At 39.4% G+C, this 12,774-nt stretch overlaps 1 protein-coding gene across 5 annotated transcripts in view; it reads left to right on the top strand.

Annotated features, from left to right (window-relative positions):
* Positions 1-12,774, top strand: part of MACROD2 (mono-ADP ribosylhydrolase 2) — a gene marked incomplete at its 3' end in the record, with an annotated part of 1,993,251 nt that overhangs the window by 1,810,640 nt on the left and 169,837 nt on the right. For 3 of the 5 annotated variants that reach the window (XM_079784764.1, XM_079784767.1, XM_079784765.1), the window contains exons 10-11: positions 3,005-3,046; positions 9,959-10,042. In XM_079784764.1, coding sequence (XP_079640890.1) covers positions 3,005-3,046; positions 9,959-10,042 — 126 coding nt within the window. The remainder of the gene's footprint in view (positions 1-3,004; positions 3,047-9,958; positions 10,043-12,774) is intronic. The other 2 variants (XM_079784766.1, XM_079784768.1) reach the window with 1 other exon arrangement.

Genomic DNA, 12,774 nt, shown 5'->3' with positions numbered 1-12,774 from the left:
TAAATACCTAAACTGCTGCCTTGCACAACAATATCAAAACTACAACTAAAAGACAAAACGGACACCATCCAGAACCACAGGAAAGCTGGCTGAGTGGAAATTCTACAACTAGAAAGAAAGAGGAAAGCACATTGAGACTCAGAGGAGCTGCAAAAGGCTGAGGTACAGAGACACGTGCGCGCACAGAAAGGAGGGGCAGCTGACTGCACAGGCGGCTGAGTGTGTGGCTGGCTTTCTAAACCTGGAGGGAGACAAAAGCTCCCGACAGTGCTGAACTCCAGTTCCCGGCGAGTTTCTGGAACTCAGACTCATTCGGGGAGAGGCTGGACTGTCTGGCAGTGGGCGAAACTCAAGGGCGGCTTTCTCTCAGAGGTGCTTACGGAGATTACCGAGGGACACTGAGACCCAGGGGCCTCATAGGGCAGGGCAGACGGGAAGCCAAGGCTGTCTGCTCTGCCCTGAGACTCTGCCCCATCCAAGCTGAGCACAAAGGCTTTTGCAAGTCTTCTCCCATAAGGGTGTCTCCAGCACAGAAGCTTTCCCAGCTTAGACACAGCTGATCCTCACAGCCAATTGGCCTGGAGGTCAATTCCTCCCAGTGATACCATCAACAATCAAGACGTAACTACAACAAGGCTGTGCACACAGCCCACAAAGGGGTGCACCAAAAGTGTCCACCTCAGGTAACTGGGGGAGGCTGAGCCACTGGGCCATATAGGACACCTACCACACAAAGCTACTCTATCAACTCAGGGAAGCAGCGAAAATGCGAAGACAAAGAAACAGATCACAAATGAAAGAAATGGAGGAAAGCAAATGACTGGATATAGAGTTCAAAACCACAGTTATAAGATTTTTCAAGAATTTCCTAGAAAAGGCCGATAAATTTAGCGAGACCCTTGAGGATATGAAAAAGGACCAACTAGAAATTAAACATACACCGACTGAAATAAAAAATATACAGAGACCTAACAGCAGACTAGAGGACCGCAAGAATCAAGTCAAATATTTGAAATACAAAGAAGCAAAAAAACAACCAGAAAAGCGAAAAGAATTCAAAAATTTGAAGATAGTGTAAGGAGCCTCTAGGACCTCAAGCGTACCAACATCCGAATTATGGGGGTGCCAAAAGAAAAGAGCAAGATACTGAAAGCCTATTTGAAGAAATAATGACTGAAAACTTTCCCCACCTGGTGAAAGAAATAGACTTATAAGTCCAGGAAGCGCACAGAACCCCAAACAAAAGGAATCCAAAGAGGACCACACCAAGACACATCATAATTAAAATGCCAAGGGCAAAAGACAGAGAATATTAAAAGCAGCAAGAGAAAAACAGTTAATTACCTACAAGGGAGCACCCAGACGATTGTCAGCTGATTTCTCAACAGAAACTATGCAGGCCAGAGGGGAGTGGCAAGAAATATTCAAAGTGATGAAGAGCAAGAATCTACAACCAAGATTACTCTACCCAGCAAAGCTATCATTCAGAATTGAAGGTCAGATAAAGAGCTTCACAGATAAGAAAAAGCTAAAGGAGTTCATCAACATCAAACCAGTATTATATGAAATGCTGAAAGATATTCTTTAAGAAGAGGAAGAAGAAAAAGGTAAAGATAAACATTATGAACAACAAATACATGTCTATCAACAAGTGAATCTAAAAATCAAGTGAATAAAAAAATCTGATGAACAGAATAAACTGATGAATATAATAGAATCAGGGGCATAGAAAGGGAGTGGACTGACAATTCTCGGGGGGAAAAAGGTGTGGGGGGGTGCCAGAAGAGACTGGACTAAAATCGTACACCTATGGATGAGGCGGGGAGTGGGGGAGGTAAGGGCAGAGGGTGGGGTGGGAACCAGGTGGAGAGGAGCTATGGGGGTGGGGAGAGGAAGAATTGTAATAATCTGAACAATAAATATTTATTAAATTTTAAAAAAAGAAAAGAAACTGGTGGGGCATGTGAGAGCACATAGTTAAAGGTGGGGATTTAGATGTGTAGCAGTTAGGGATTGGTCACTATGTTGACCTACAACTAAGTGGTGATGCCCACATTTCTCAGATATTTGAGGTGAGCATGAATATCTTTACTAAATGCAGAAAAGGTGGTATTTAAAGTCTGTGAGTTTTATTTTTTTAGGAATTGAAATTATTTCAGTGAGCATACATAATTTTTATAACAAAAACAAATTATTGCATATATAGCTTGTTATAAATATATGACAATTTTTAAAAGAAATATAAACCCCAGGTTCTCTAATATGTGTACTTCCGTCCTAATTTACCTGATGATATAAGACAGTAAAAATGCATGAATTATCATTCTCTTTTCCTTTTTTTTAAACAGAATAATGCATATTGGAGAGGGATAGTAATAAATTATTTATTACATATATAGTGCCAAAATATTTATTTAATTAAAAGCAAAATACCAAATATACATGTAATTCCACATACAACCAAAATTAAACTGCCATAGTTTTTAGCATTCTGTCAGTCTTTACTTATATATGCAAACATAATTTTTGCATGTTGTAATGATGGATAGAATAAACATGTATGTTTCTAAGGTAGAGTTTTGGTAGTGTGTTTTTTTTAATCTTTATTGTTGAAAGTATTACATATGTCACCTTTTTTCTCCCATTGACTCTCTCCATCCCACCCCCTGTCAAGCCTTCACCACCCTATTGTCTGTGTCCATGGGTTGTGCATGTATGCATACAAGTTCTTTGGTTGATCTCTTTTCATCACTCACCATCCCTCACCTTCTCTCTGATATTTGTCAGTCTGTTCCATGCTTCTATGTCTCTGGATCCATTTTGTTCATCAGTTTATTTTGTTCATTAGATTCCACATATGAGTGAGATCATGTGATACTGGTATCATTCTCTTTTCTACTAAGTTTTTTTCTTTTCTATTTTTTTTTTTAATTAATCAATTGGAGAATTCAAGTGTTTCTGGCTTTCATATGAATTTTTCTTTATTGTTTCTTTTTTTAAATAGGTGATAATGAAGAAGAAGATGTTGACATGAAAGAAGATTCAGGTATTAAATTTATGAATTTATTCTTAGAGGAAGGAAAAAGATCGTTCTATTGATTATGTACATTTTACTTTAAAAAAAACAAAATAAGGTTCATGAAATTTATGTTTAAGGTCATAAGATAAAGTAGTTTTGTTAACTCTTATGGCTAATAGAGCTACTATATATAAGCATTGAATTTTACTTTGAGATTCCTGACAGTTAAGGTAAAAATGAAACATAAGGTTGTAGTTAATAGAGTTGTGTAACAAGGCATCCCCAAAACTTAGTGGCTAAAACACCCACTCATTGTGCCCATATATTGTGTGGACCAATAATTCAGACAGAACATAGCAAGAGTGACTTGATAAACATCCTTCACAGTCCTGAGGCCTCAGCAGAAAAACTCAACATCTCTAGTCTGAAAATCTGAAGATTCCTCACGCACATGCTTGGCTGGTGATTAATATTGGCTATGAGCTGAAACCTTAGCTAGGTCAGTTTTCTGAAACACCTATGCATGGCTTCTTTATGTTGGTTGGGCTTCCTCATAGCATGGCTGCCAGGTTCCAAAGTGGTTTATAGAGAGAGGGAGTAAGCCAGAGGGAGCTTAGCCCTTTATAGGACTCAGCCTCAGGGGTACTATAGCATCACTTCTACTGAACTTTATTCAGAACAGTCAGCCAACTCATCTAGGCTTAGGGAAAGAGAAAATAGATGCAATCTCTTGATGAGGAGCAGTGAGGTTCTGCAAAGCATGTAGGACCTGAAATGTTGCTGTAGGCATTTTTGGAAAATACATTTTGTACATGTAATATATTGCTCTTATTTTCAGAAATTAAGATGCCTGCCAACTCCTCCAGAAAGACTAGTGTTTGATGAGAGAAATCTAGTGGCTAAAAGTATAGTCTCTGGACTGAGGTATCCACGCAATCTGTGCCTGATAATGAATGCATGAATCAACAGGCCTGAATTCAATTCTGTTTACATCACTTTTTTTTTTTACTTTGGGCAATAGTCTTTTCTCTATAATCTCAGTTTACACCTCTAGGGACAATAACTCACCATATAGTCTTATTTGAGGGATTAAATTTTATCAAATCCAAAATGTGTCTTGGAGCATAATAAACACTCAATAAATTATTACTTTTCTCTATGTCATTCTAACAAATACTGAAAGGGTATAGGACTTAATTCTTTGGTATAAGTTCCTGATGCTGATGGCTACCCTACTCAAGGCATGAATTAAATCCAGATTTCAAAATGAAAATAGATATCTTAGAGGTCCTAATTTTTGTATAACTTCCTATTCAATTTCATAACTGCCTACAAATCACTGACAACCTTAGTCTGAGCAGCTCTATTATCTGGGAACTCTTTAAATTATGAGGCAACCAATCTCATTAGGTAAAGTTTGGTTAAAATTGGCCTTCTCCTTGTTAAATCAAATTTACCTCCCTTCCCTGATCTCTCACTATCTTCCTGGAGAAATAACACCAATTCCTTTTCTTCATAACAGTTCATTGGAACATTGATCATTGCTTCTATCTATTCTTCTTCAGTCTGAACACATCTGATTTCTAAAGTTCCCTTGGTCTCCTCAGGGTAATATTCAGGGGGTCCTAGAGGCAGAGGGATGGTCTAGACTTCAGGCGCAGGAATGAACTAGGTGGATGGGGGATGGTAGCAGCAGCTGTCAAGTTTCCTACCTGTGTCCCCTTGACACTCACTGTCACTTTCCAACTTCAACAGCTTTCTGAGGAAAGTTCTTGTGACTCTCCGCTGAGTGCTTTTCTCTGGTCATGAAAGCAAACTCAAAATACCAGGAGATTAATTTCTCTGGAGCAACCCTCAATCAAGGATAGACATGAGTTGATCAGTTCCCCTGCAGGACACATCAGAGTCATGTCTCTCTCCAGCACTGTTCAATAGAAATATAATGTGAGCCTCAAATGTGAGCCTCAGGTATAATTTCAGATTGTCTAGTAGTCACATTGAAGGAAAAAAAGAGGGTGTAATTTAATAATATTTTAATAATATTTTTGTAACATCATATATGTAAAACATAATTTCAATATATAAACAATATGAAAATTATTAGTCAGATATTTTACATCTTTTCATCCTATGTTTTTAAAATTTGTTTGTATTTTACATTCACATCTCAGTGCAGACTAGCCATCTTTCAAGTACTCCTGGGCAGTATGTGGTATTGGAAAGTAAGATTCTATGTCATTGCCCAGAGGTCCCCAGGAGAACTGAGCCCTGATTGTTTACTGTGGAACTTGCTCATTAGCACACCCAGTGTTGGCTGCCTTCCCTTTTCTGTTTCACTTCCCTCCTCCCCTCTGGTGTTTCCTGGGATAATCTCTCAAATTAAGTACTAGCATTCAAACCTTTTTCTCAGCGTCTATTTCTGATACAATCCAAACTAAAACAAGACTCTGCTTGCCTTTTGTAAAACACAAATGCCAAGATAAATTTTAAATTAAAATGTCAATTCATATACCCATTCAGGATGTCTCATTATTATTTTTTATAAAAAAAGGAAACAATGTATGCTGAAAAATGACTTTAAGTGATCACCTTGTCTTGGAATACATTCCATGAATTTAACGTTAATGTTTGCTATTCTCATTTAGCCTGCCCACATAAAGTATCCTTGGAAAATCCTTCAACATTCCCAGCAAGGGAGTATTGCCTTTGTAGCTAGCCAGCATAAAGACCTTATCTTGCTAAGGATCATTTGCCTAAATGCCATCAGCATACATTTCTAGGCAAAGGGAGTTGTCTTCTTAATGAGATGCAGATAACTATCCAAACCACTGAGTGATTTGGAGGAACTCATTATTGATGCTAATACAGAGCCCACGAGGATGGAGTCAGCACTTGCAGTTTGGAGTCCTTAATTGAATCACCATGTCTGATTTTAGTCCCACCACGTTTCCTGGGGGTTTTGTCTCCAGCATCTAGATGCAGCTGTTCAAGTCACATTCAATGGCTGGAGGATGCAGGCAGAACGGACTTTGGAAGCTGCTCTCCATTTCCTAATATCTATGATTGCTGAAATCATGGGTGATTTCTGTGCTGGATGGTTCCATGGTGTGCCAGCTGGGCTTGCCAGACATTGGTGAACAGGCTGGCTTCAGTTTAGATCGCACATTGGACATGTTGGTCTCCAAGATGGGTCTGAACAAGTTTCCCAAGACCATTCACTGCTGCTTCCCCTCTACCATGCATCACCTCTTCTTCTCATATAAGTAGAAATGCTGGAGGGATTTTTAAGAATGGAATTAATGAAAATGATAGGCTACTTGGGTGAAGCAACCAGGCAACAAATGCTAGTAGATAATAGTGAACAATAATTTGAATAGCAAAAACCAGTAAGGTGCGGGGAAACTGACTCTCTGGATGGAAGAAGCCCCAATATGAAGAGTTTGCAGATTCCGTGATATAAATACACCTACTGTGGTATTGTTAAATCTACTAAGCATGAGGTTGATGAATGTCAGAGTGGAGGAGAGATGCGTACAATAAGCTGGTGTGAGTTTGCTCAAGTCAGCTCCAGCATACCTATGCTGAGTCATATTTTAATTGAACATGTACCTTGTGCCAATCCTTCAACATACATGAACTCATTTAAGATAAGCAACAACTCTAGGAGGCCGGGAATGTTATTACTGGGGCTTAAGAGGGATTAGTTCCTTGCTTAAACACTAGAAACTGAATTTAATTGTATCTGATCTCAAAACTCATATTCTTAACTTTGTGCTCTTGTCTCCAGACTATAATAGTAAGTAGAGGCAGGAACATCCCAGATGATGTCAGACTAGGTCATCCTCAAAATGAGGCTCTGCCCCCATGGGAAATGGTAGAAACAGACTGGCTTAAATGCCTATGATTTATTTTAAGTCCTTTAATATTTCTGTAATCCTAGCACTGTAAATGTTTTCCTAGGTCCTTCCATTTACACGACCAGGCACTGTTCCCAAACTGAGCCTGCAGGGACAGAAAACTAGCAGCCACCCATGCCATTTCAGCCACATGAGAGCCAGGAACAGAGATGAGTTCCTCAAGTGGCAAAGCCAAGCTCATGGCAAACAACCAGGTTTCCACTCTCTGCCAGAATCAGAGACAACATACATAATGTAATACACTGTCAAGGAGAAGCATGGGGTGCTTTTTAGAAACATTTCTTTAGCTTCCCAGGCCAAGAGGGAGAGTGGTTCCTGCTGAGCCAGGAGAGAAATCTGAGCATAGAGGCCATATGTGCCAGTGGCTTTCATGTGAGTTGCTCCACAGGGTTATGAAATGACAGTGTACTGATGTCATAGATGATTATGTTCATGCTTAGCATGTATCCATGCCCACGGACTACCTGAGGAGTGCCCTACAACTTTTTCAACCAATGAAGTAGTAGTACTTTGGGGATTCTTAAAATCTCCAAATGAGGGCAAATCGTTGTCTTTTTAAATCTAACTCAGGTGGAAATTCCTATTCATGTGGGAAATCAAAAATTAAGAATTTAGCCCTAACTGGTTTGGCTCCGTGGATAGAGTGTCGGCCTGCGGACTCAAGGGTCCCAGGTTCAATTCTGGTCAAGGGCATGTACCTTGGTTGTGGGCACATACCCAGTAGGGAGTGTGCAGGAGGCAGCTGATCCATGTTTCTCTCTCATCGATGTTTCTAACTCTCTATCCTTCTCCCTTCTTCTCTGTAAAAAATCAATAAAATATATTTAAAAAATTAAGAATTTAATTCTCAAACACCCACTTTCATGAAATGCTGGTTTGAATTTCTATTCCAAGCACTGGAAATACTCTTCTTGGTCCATGAATTTCAGGGACACGGAAGGCTTAGATTCTAACTCCCAGGGAGTGTTGCTTTGCCCATTTTATGAATCCCTTTGAGCCCAGCATCTGTGCTCTGTGAGCTGTGCCAAGTATCTCAATTCTTGTTTTACTGAACGAATTCTGAAGGGTCAATGCCAATCTCACACCTAGTGACAGAAGTCTGGGGGGTTACTAATTTAGTATTGGCAAAACGTTTCACTCTGCCTGTGGTAATGATCTTAGATGTGGTAGACTTGCAACCACAGAAAACCTAACATAGTGCCCCAAAAGCTTTGTAGTCCATAATCCCAATGTTTTTAGTAGCATATCTAGCAAGTGCATTTTTGTTCACTTCCTCTTTTAATAAATGGGAAAGGAAAAGTGAGTCACCATAGCCATGTAGTGTAATTTTAGAATCCTGGCGTAAGGCCACAGATGCTAAGAGAGTGAGAATTGGGCATGGGCACCATTATATCTTGGCCTTAAAAAAAGGCCTGGGTGAAGGGAAAATAAAACAGAATTTGAAATGAAATTCTCCAGGCACTGCTAGGCAGCAGGGACACAAGAAAAATTACGAAAGATAAATACTTTTTTCTCCTTAGACTTACATTCTCACATGTTGGGTAGAGGAGAGAGACACACAATAAAGAAGTAAACAAGGAGACAAGATTTTTTCAGATACACCAAATTATGTGTTTCAGAGAGATTTTTCTTGCAGGAATTCTTCATATTAGGTGGTCAAGGAAAGCCTTTCTTGGGAGCTGAATTTGATCTGAGATTAAAATGTAAGAAGAAGTTAGCCCTAGCTGGTTTTCTCAGTGGGTAGAGCAGCAGCCTGCGGACTGAAGGGTCCTGGGTTTGATTCCAATCAGGTGCACATACCTAGGTTATAGGCTCCTCCCCGGCCTGGGCCCTGATCAGGGCTCATGCAGAAGGCAACCAATCAATGTGTTTCTCTCACATTAATGTTTCTCTCTGTCTTTCCCTCTCTCTTCCACTCTCTCTCTAAAAAAAAAACAGTGGAGAAAAATATCCTAGGGTGAGGATTAAAAAAAAAAAAAGTAAGAAGAAGGTAGACATATGAGTGTGTGTGTGTGTGTGTGTGTGTGTCTGTGTGTGTGTGTGTGTGTGTGTGTGTGTGTGTGTGTGTGTGTGTAGGGGGTAGTAGAGAAGTATAGAAGGTGCAAAGGTCCTGAGGCACAAGCCAGCCTAGTAGTCAATGAATAACACAAAGGGAGCCAATAATCTGAAGCCAAAGAGCAAAGGGGAGATGAAGCTAGAGTGCTAGAAAGAGCCCAAATGACATATTGTCCTGGGCCATAAAATTAGATTTAGATCTTATTCTAAGAGCAATGTTTTTTTTAACAGGCAATCAACAAGATCTGGTTTATGTTTTAAAGGCAATTCTGGCTACTACATGGAGAGTGGTAGATTGTAGGAAAAGCTATAAATTAGAATTCAGAAGGTTATTGTATTATCCCAGTAAGAGAAATGGTGGTCTGGACTGGGATGATTGCAAAGGATGAGCACAGTGTTTGAATGTTAGAGATATTTTGGAGCAGAGCTGATAGGACTTATGATAGAACTTATGGTTGCTTTACTAGAAAAATAAATGAAGAGAAATATTAAGGATATCTCAGGGTGTTGTTGTTGTTTTTTAAATTTAATTCCTGGGTAGATACCAATAGTATTCCTTCAAATGCACTATGGTTTGTTTGCAGACATAAAAAAAAATTGTGGTGAAAGTGCACAATGACAACTATCAATTAATCCATAAAGTTTTAAATCAAATTCTCCTGAAGAAAAAATAAGTTGAGGTTGCCTTATAGAGAAATTTTAATTTTAAAAACAGCACTTAAGATTTCACATTTGTATGAATCATTAATGATGTCAACAAAAATTTTAAGCTTGGACTTAAGTGTAAGTCTATTTTCATAGAAGAATCAACAAACTTTAGCTCAACCAGGATGACAGATGAATCTGCAATTAGGCCTCACTGTGTGTGGGGGTTTACTAAGAAGAAAACGTTTTTAAACTTTAACATAATGTTGAGCTCTACTGGTAAATATTTAAATAAGAATGTTTCAAATCTTTGTGCTTCCAGAAGGAGTAGAGCCAAAAGTCCTCTCTCCACCCCACAAGAAGAGCAAAGCCAAGAAACCAGAAAGTTCCAAAGACTCTAGCGAGGGTAAGTCATGTTTCTCCTCTCTTTAATAAATCCTGCCAGGAAAAAAAATTCTCTTTAATTTTTAAATTATGTGTATACTGTCATGTTTGCTGTCAAGGTCCAAAAATCACAGGACAATTCTTTTCCTTTTTCTAATATGTTTACTCTCTCCTAAATGAGAAGATTTAAAAAAAAATCAAATTTAAGTATAATTTGTTAAGGTAAAAACCAAATCTAAAAGAATTTTTTTTCTCAGTGTGATTTACATTTCTCATTTCTGCCAAGCATGGAGTTGGGGGTAACGTTCTGAAATCCTGTGAGGCTGAAGTTGAGACCTATACATGATGAACAGTGCCATGGCTGTTGGCTTATTGTGATCATTTGTTTTTCTCACAAACACATTCTGAGTCCAGCATCAGACCTCAGCAATGGGTGGTGGAAATGCTTCCTGTCTTTAGAGTTTTCTTCCATTTTCTAGTAGCCAATGTATCTTTGTACTCAGGCATTGAATAAGCAGGTTCAATTGGACTCAGTTTTATAAAGAAATAGATGTCTCTATGTTACAACACTAGTATCGCTTTAAAGATGTTCAAATTTTTCCTTTAAAATGTAGGTGAGAGGAGAAGATTTGACTTGGCTGGTGGGCACATGGTGCAATATACAGATCTTGTGGCACAGAAACCCACATGAAACCTAGATGTTCATGTTGACCAATGTCACCACAATCTACACTAATAAAAGAGAAAGATGCAAATTGACTATACCTTCATGACGCCCACCAGCCAATCAGGAGTGAGTATACAAATTAACCCAACAAAGATGGCGGGTTAATTTGCATACACAGGCACAGAGCAGCCGGGGCAGGACGCCCCAGTCGCTCCAGGCCTCTGGGCAGCGTGGGAAGGTGAAAGGCGGCTCCGGGCCGGAGCAAAGGCAGAAAGGCGGCTCCGGTCCAAAGCGAAGGTGGTGCCGGCAGCTAGGGGAAGAAAGGCCTATTCTTGCACGAATCTTCATGCATTGGGCCTCTAGTAAATTTAATAAAAAACAACAAATAAATAAAATGTAGGTAAGGCATTTTTTAAGCGATCCTCTGACCTAAGCGCAAGCATAACCTTCTAAAAGGGTAACACACTTATGCATTCTACTACCTTTCTTGGAACCCCACTTCATCCACTGTGAAATAGAGAGAATAATAATGCTGACAGTGTCAGCTTTGGTCTTTCTGGAGGAAGAGGCCCAGATGAAGTAGAAGTGCAGGAAAGTTATAGAAGGAATGTGTGTGAAGGATAAGGAGGAGTAGGAGTGAGAGCAGGAGTAGGTGGAAGGAGAGAAGGAAGGGAGGAGGATTAGCTAGGAAGAGCCTCAGTCTGCATTGCAGGCAGAAAGTCTGAGGAGGTCAAGAGCAAGGGTTGCTCATCAGAGGAGCCATGCACAGGGCAGGAATGCTGGGCTTTAGAATCCCTATCCCTTGCTCATTCCCTAGCTGCAAGCAGCTTGGAGAGAAAGCAGCCTTGGCATGAATATTATGCTGCAGTGAATTCCAAAAGTGTGGGTGCTGGAAGCTGTCAGCTAACTTCATTCCCTTCAAGAGAGATCTTGAGCAGCTCACCTCCATGACTGCATAGCATATGTGTGAGTGTCAGGCTTCTACATGATAAGCAGTGGCACTGCCTTCACCCTCATAGGGTTCAGAACCAATTGAGAATACAAAGCTGTAAGAAAGTTTAAAATAAAACTTTCTTTATTTTGAATGAGGTTTGCTTTATTATGAATGATTTTCCACTGGCATGTCTAATTGTCTTGCCCACTAATGGGCTTTTGAATGCTGGGTTTCACTCCTGAATAAGAAAAACAACATTGGTCCTTTCAGGAGAAAGTGCTAGTGTCCTTGGTATTCTGTGTCTCTGTCTCCCTTTTATGTTTTCTGATTACTTTTTTAGTTGAGACATAAAATATCTTCTAAAATAACCTGTACCTGGAATTTAAATATCTCTAATCTTTGTAAGTAAAATTCTGTCATTTATTGTTTCTGCAGACTCATTGTTATGTCTTTTTATATTTTGTCTTTTTCGATTGTCAAATTCCCTGCATTTTTATTTGTGAAAGGTTTTTGAGTTGGGTTATTCACATTTTGTTGTTTGAGGTACCTGGAGATACTACCAACTTAGGAATTCCTTAAACTAAAAAGTAATGGTCTCAGGGTTTGATTTTTGGTTTTGTTTTGCTTGCTACTTGAGTCCTTAAACTCATATTCGTGTGTGTATAAGATCAGGAATTTTCAACAAGTGGTTTTTTCCTTCTTTTTCCCCTCTCCAACCTGCTAAACTGAGACAGGCAGATTTTTCACTATATTTAGGACCAAAGCAGTAGCCCTTCTGTGCTTTACATGTGTGGCTTATTCAAACCCAAGCTCTAGCTAGTGGTTCTCAAAGAGTATCCGTGTATCTGCATCACCAACATCACCTGGAACTTGGTAGAAAGACAAATTCAAGGGCCCCATCCCAGACCTACTGCATCAGAAACTCTGAGGTGAGGCCCAGTTATCTGTGCTTTTAAAAGCCATCTGGGTATTCAGATATGTGTTCAAGTTAAGAATCACTATTCCAGAGTCTAGATGATCTGGGATTGACAAATGCCTCAAAGCAAACAATGATTTCAATGCTTGTTTATAAATCTTGATTCAATCTCCTTCATAATTTCCTGTGTCTAAGAAGTTCCCTTACAAAAGCATCAATTCAGCCATGTATTCAAGA

The sequence above is a fragment of the Cnephaeus nilssonii genome (assembly GCF_951640355.1).
Source record: "Cnephaeus nilssonii genome assembly, chromosome: 11".
Taxonomy (NCBI): Eukaryota; Metazoa; Chordata; class Mammalia; order Chiroptera; family Vespertilionidae; genus Cnephaeus; species Cnephaeus nilssonii.
This window is presented reverse-complemented; position numbering and strand designations above follow the sequence as displayed.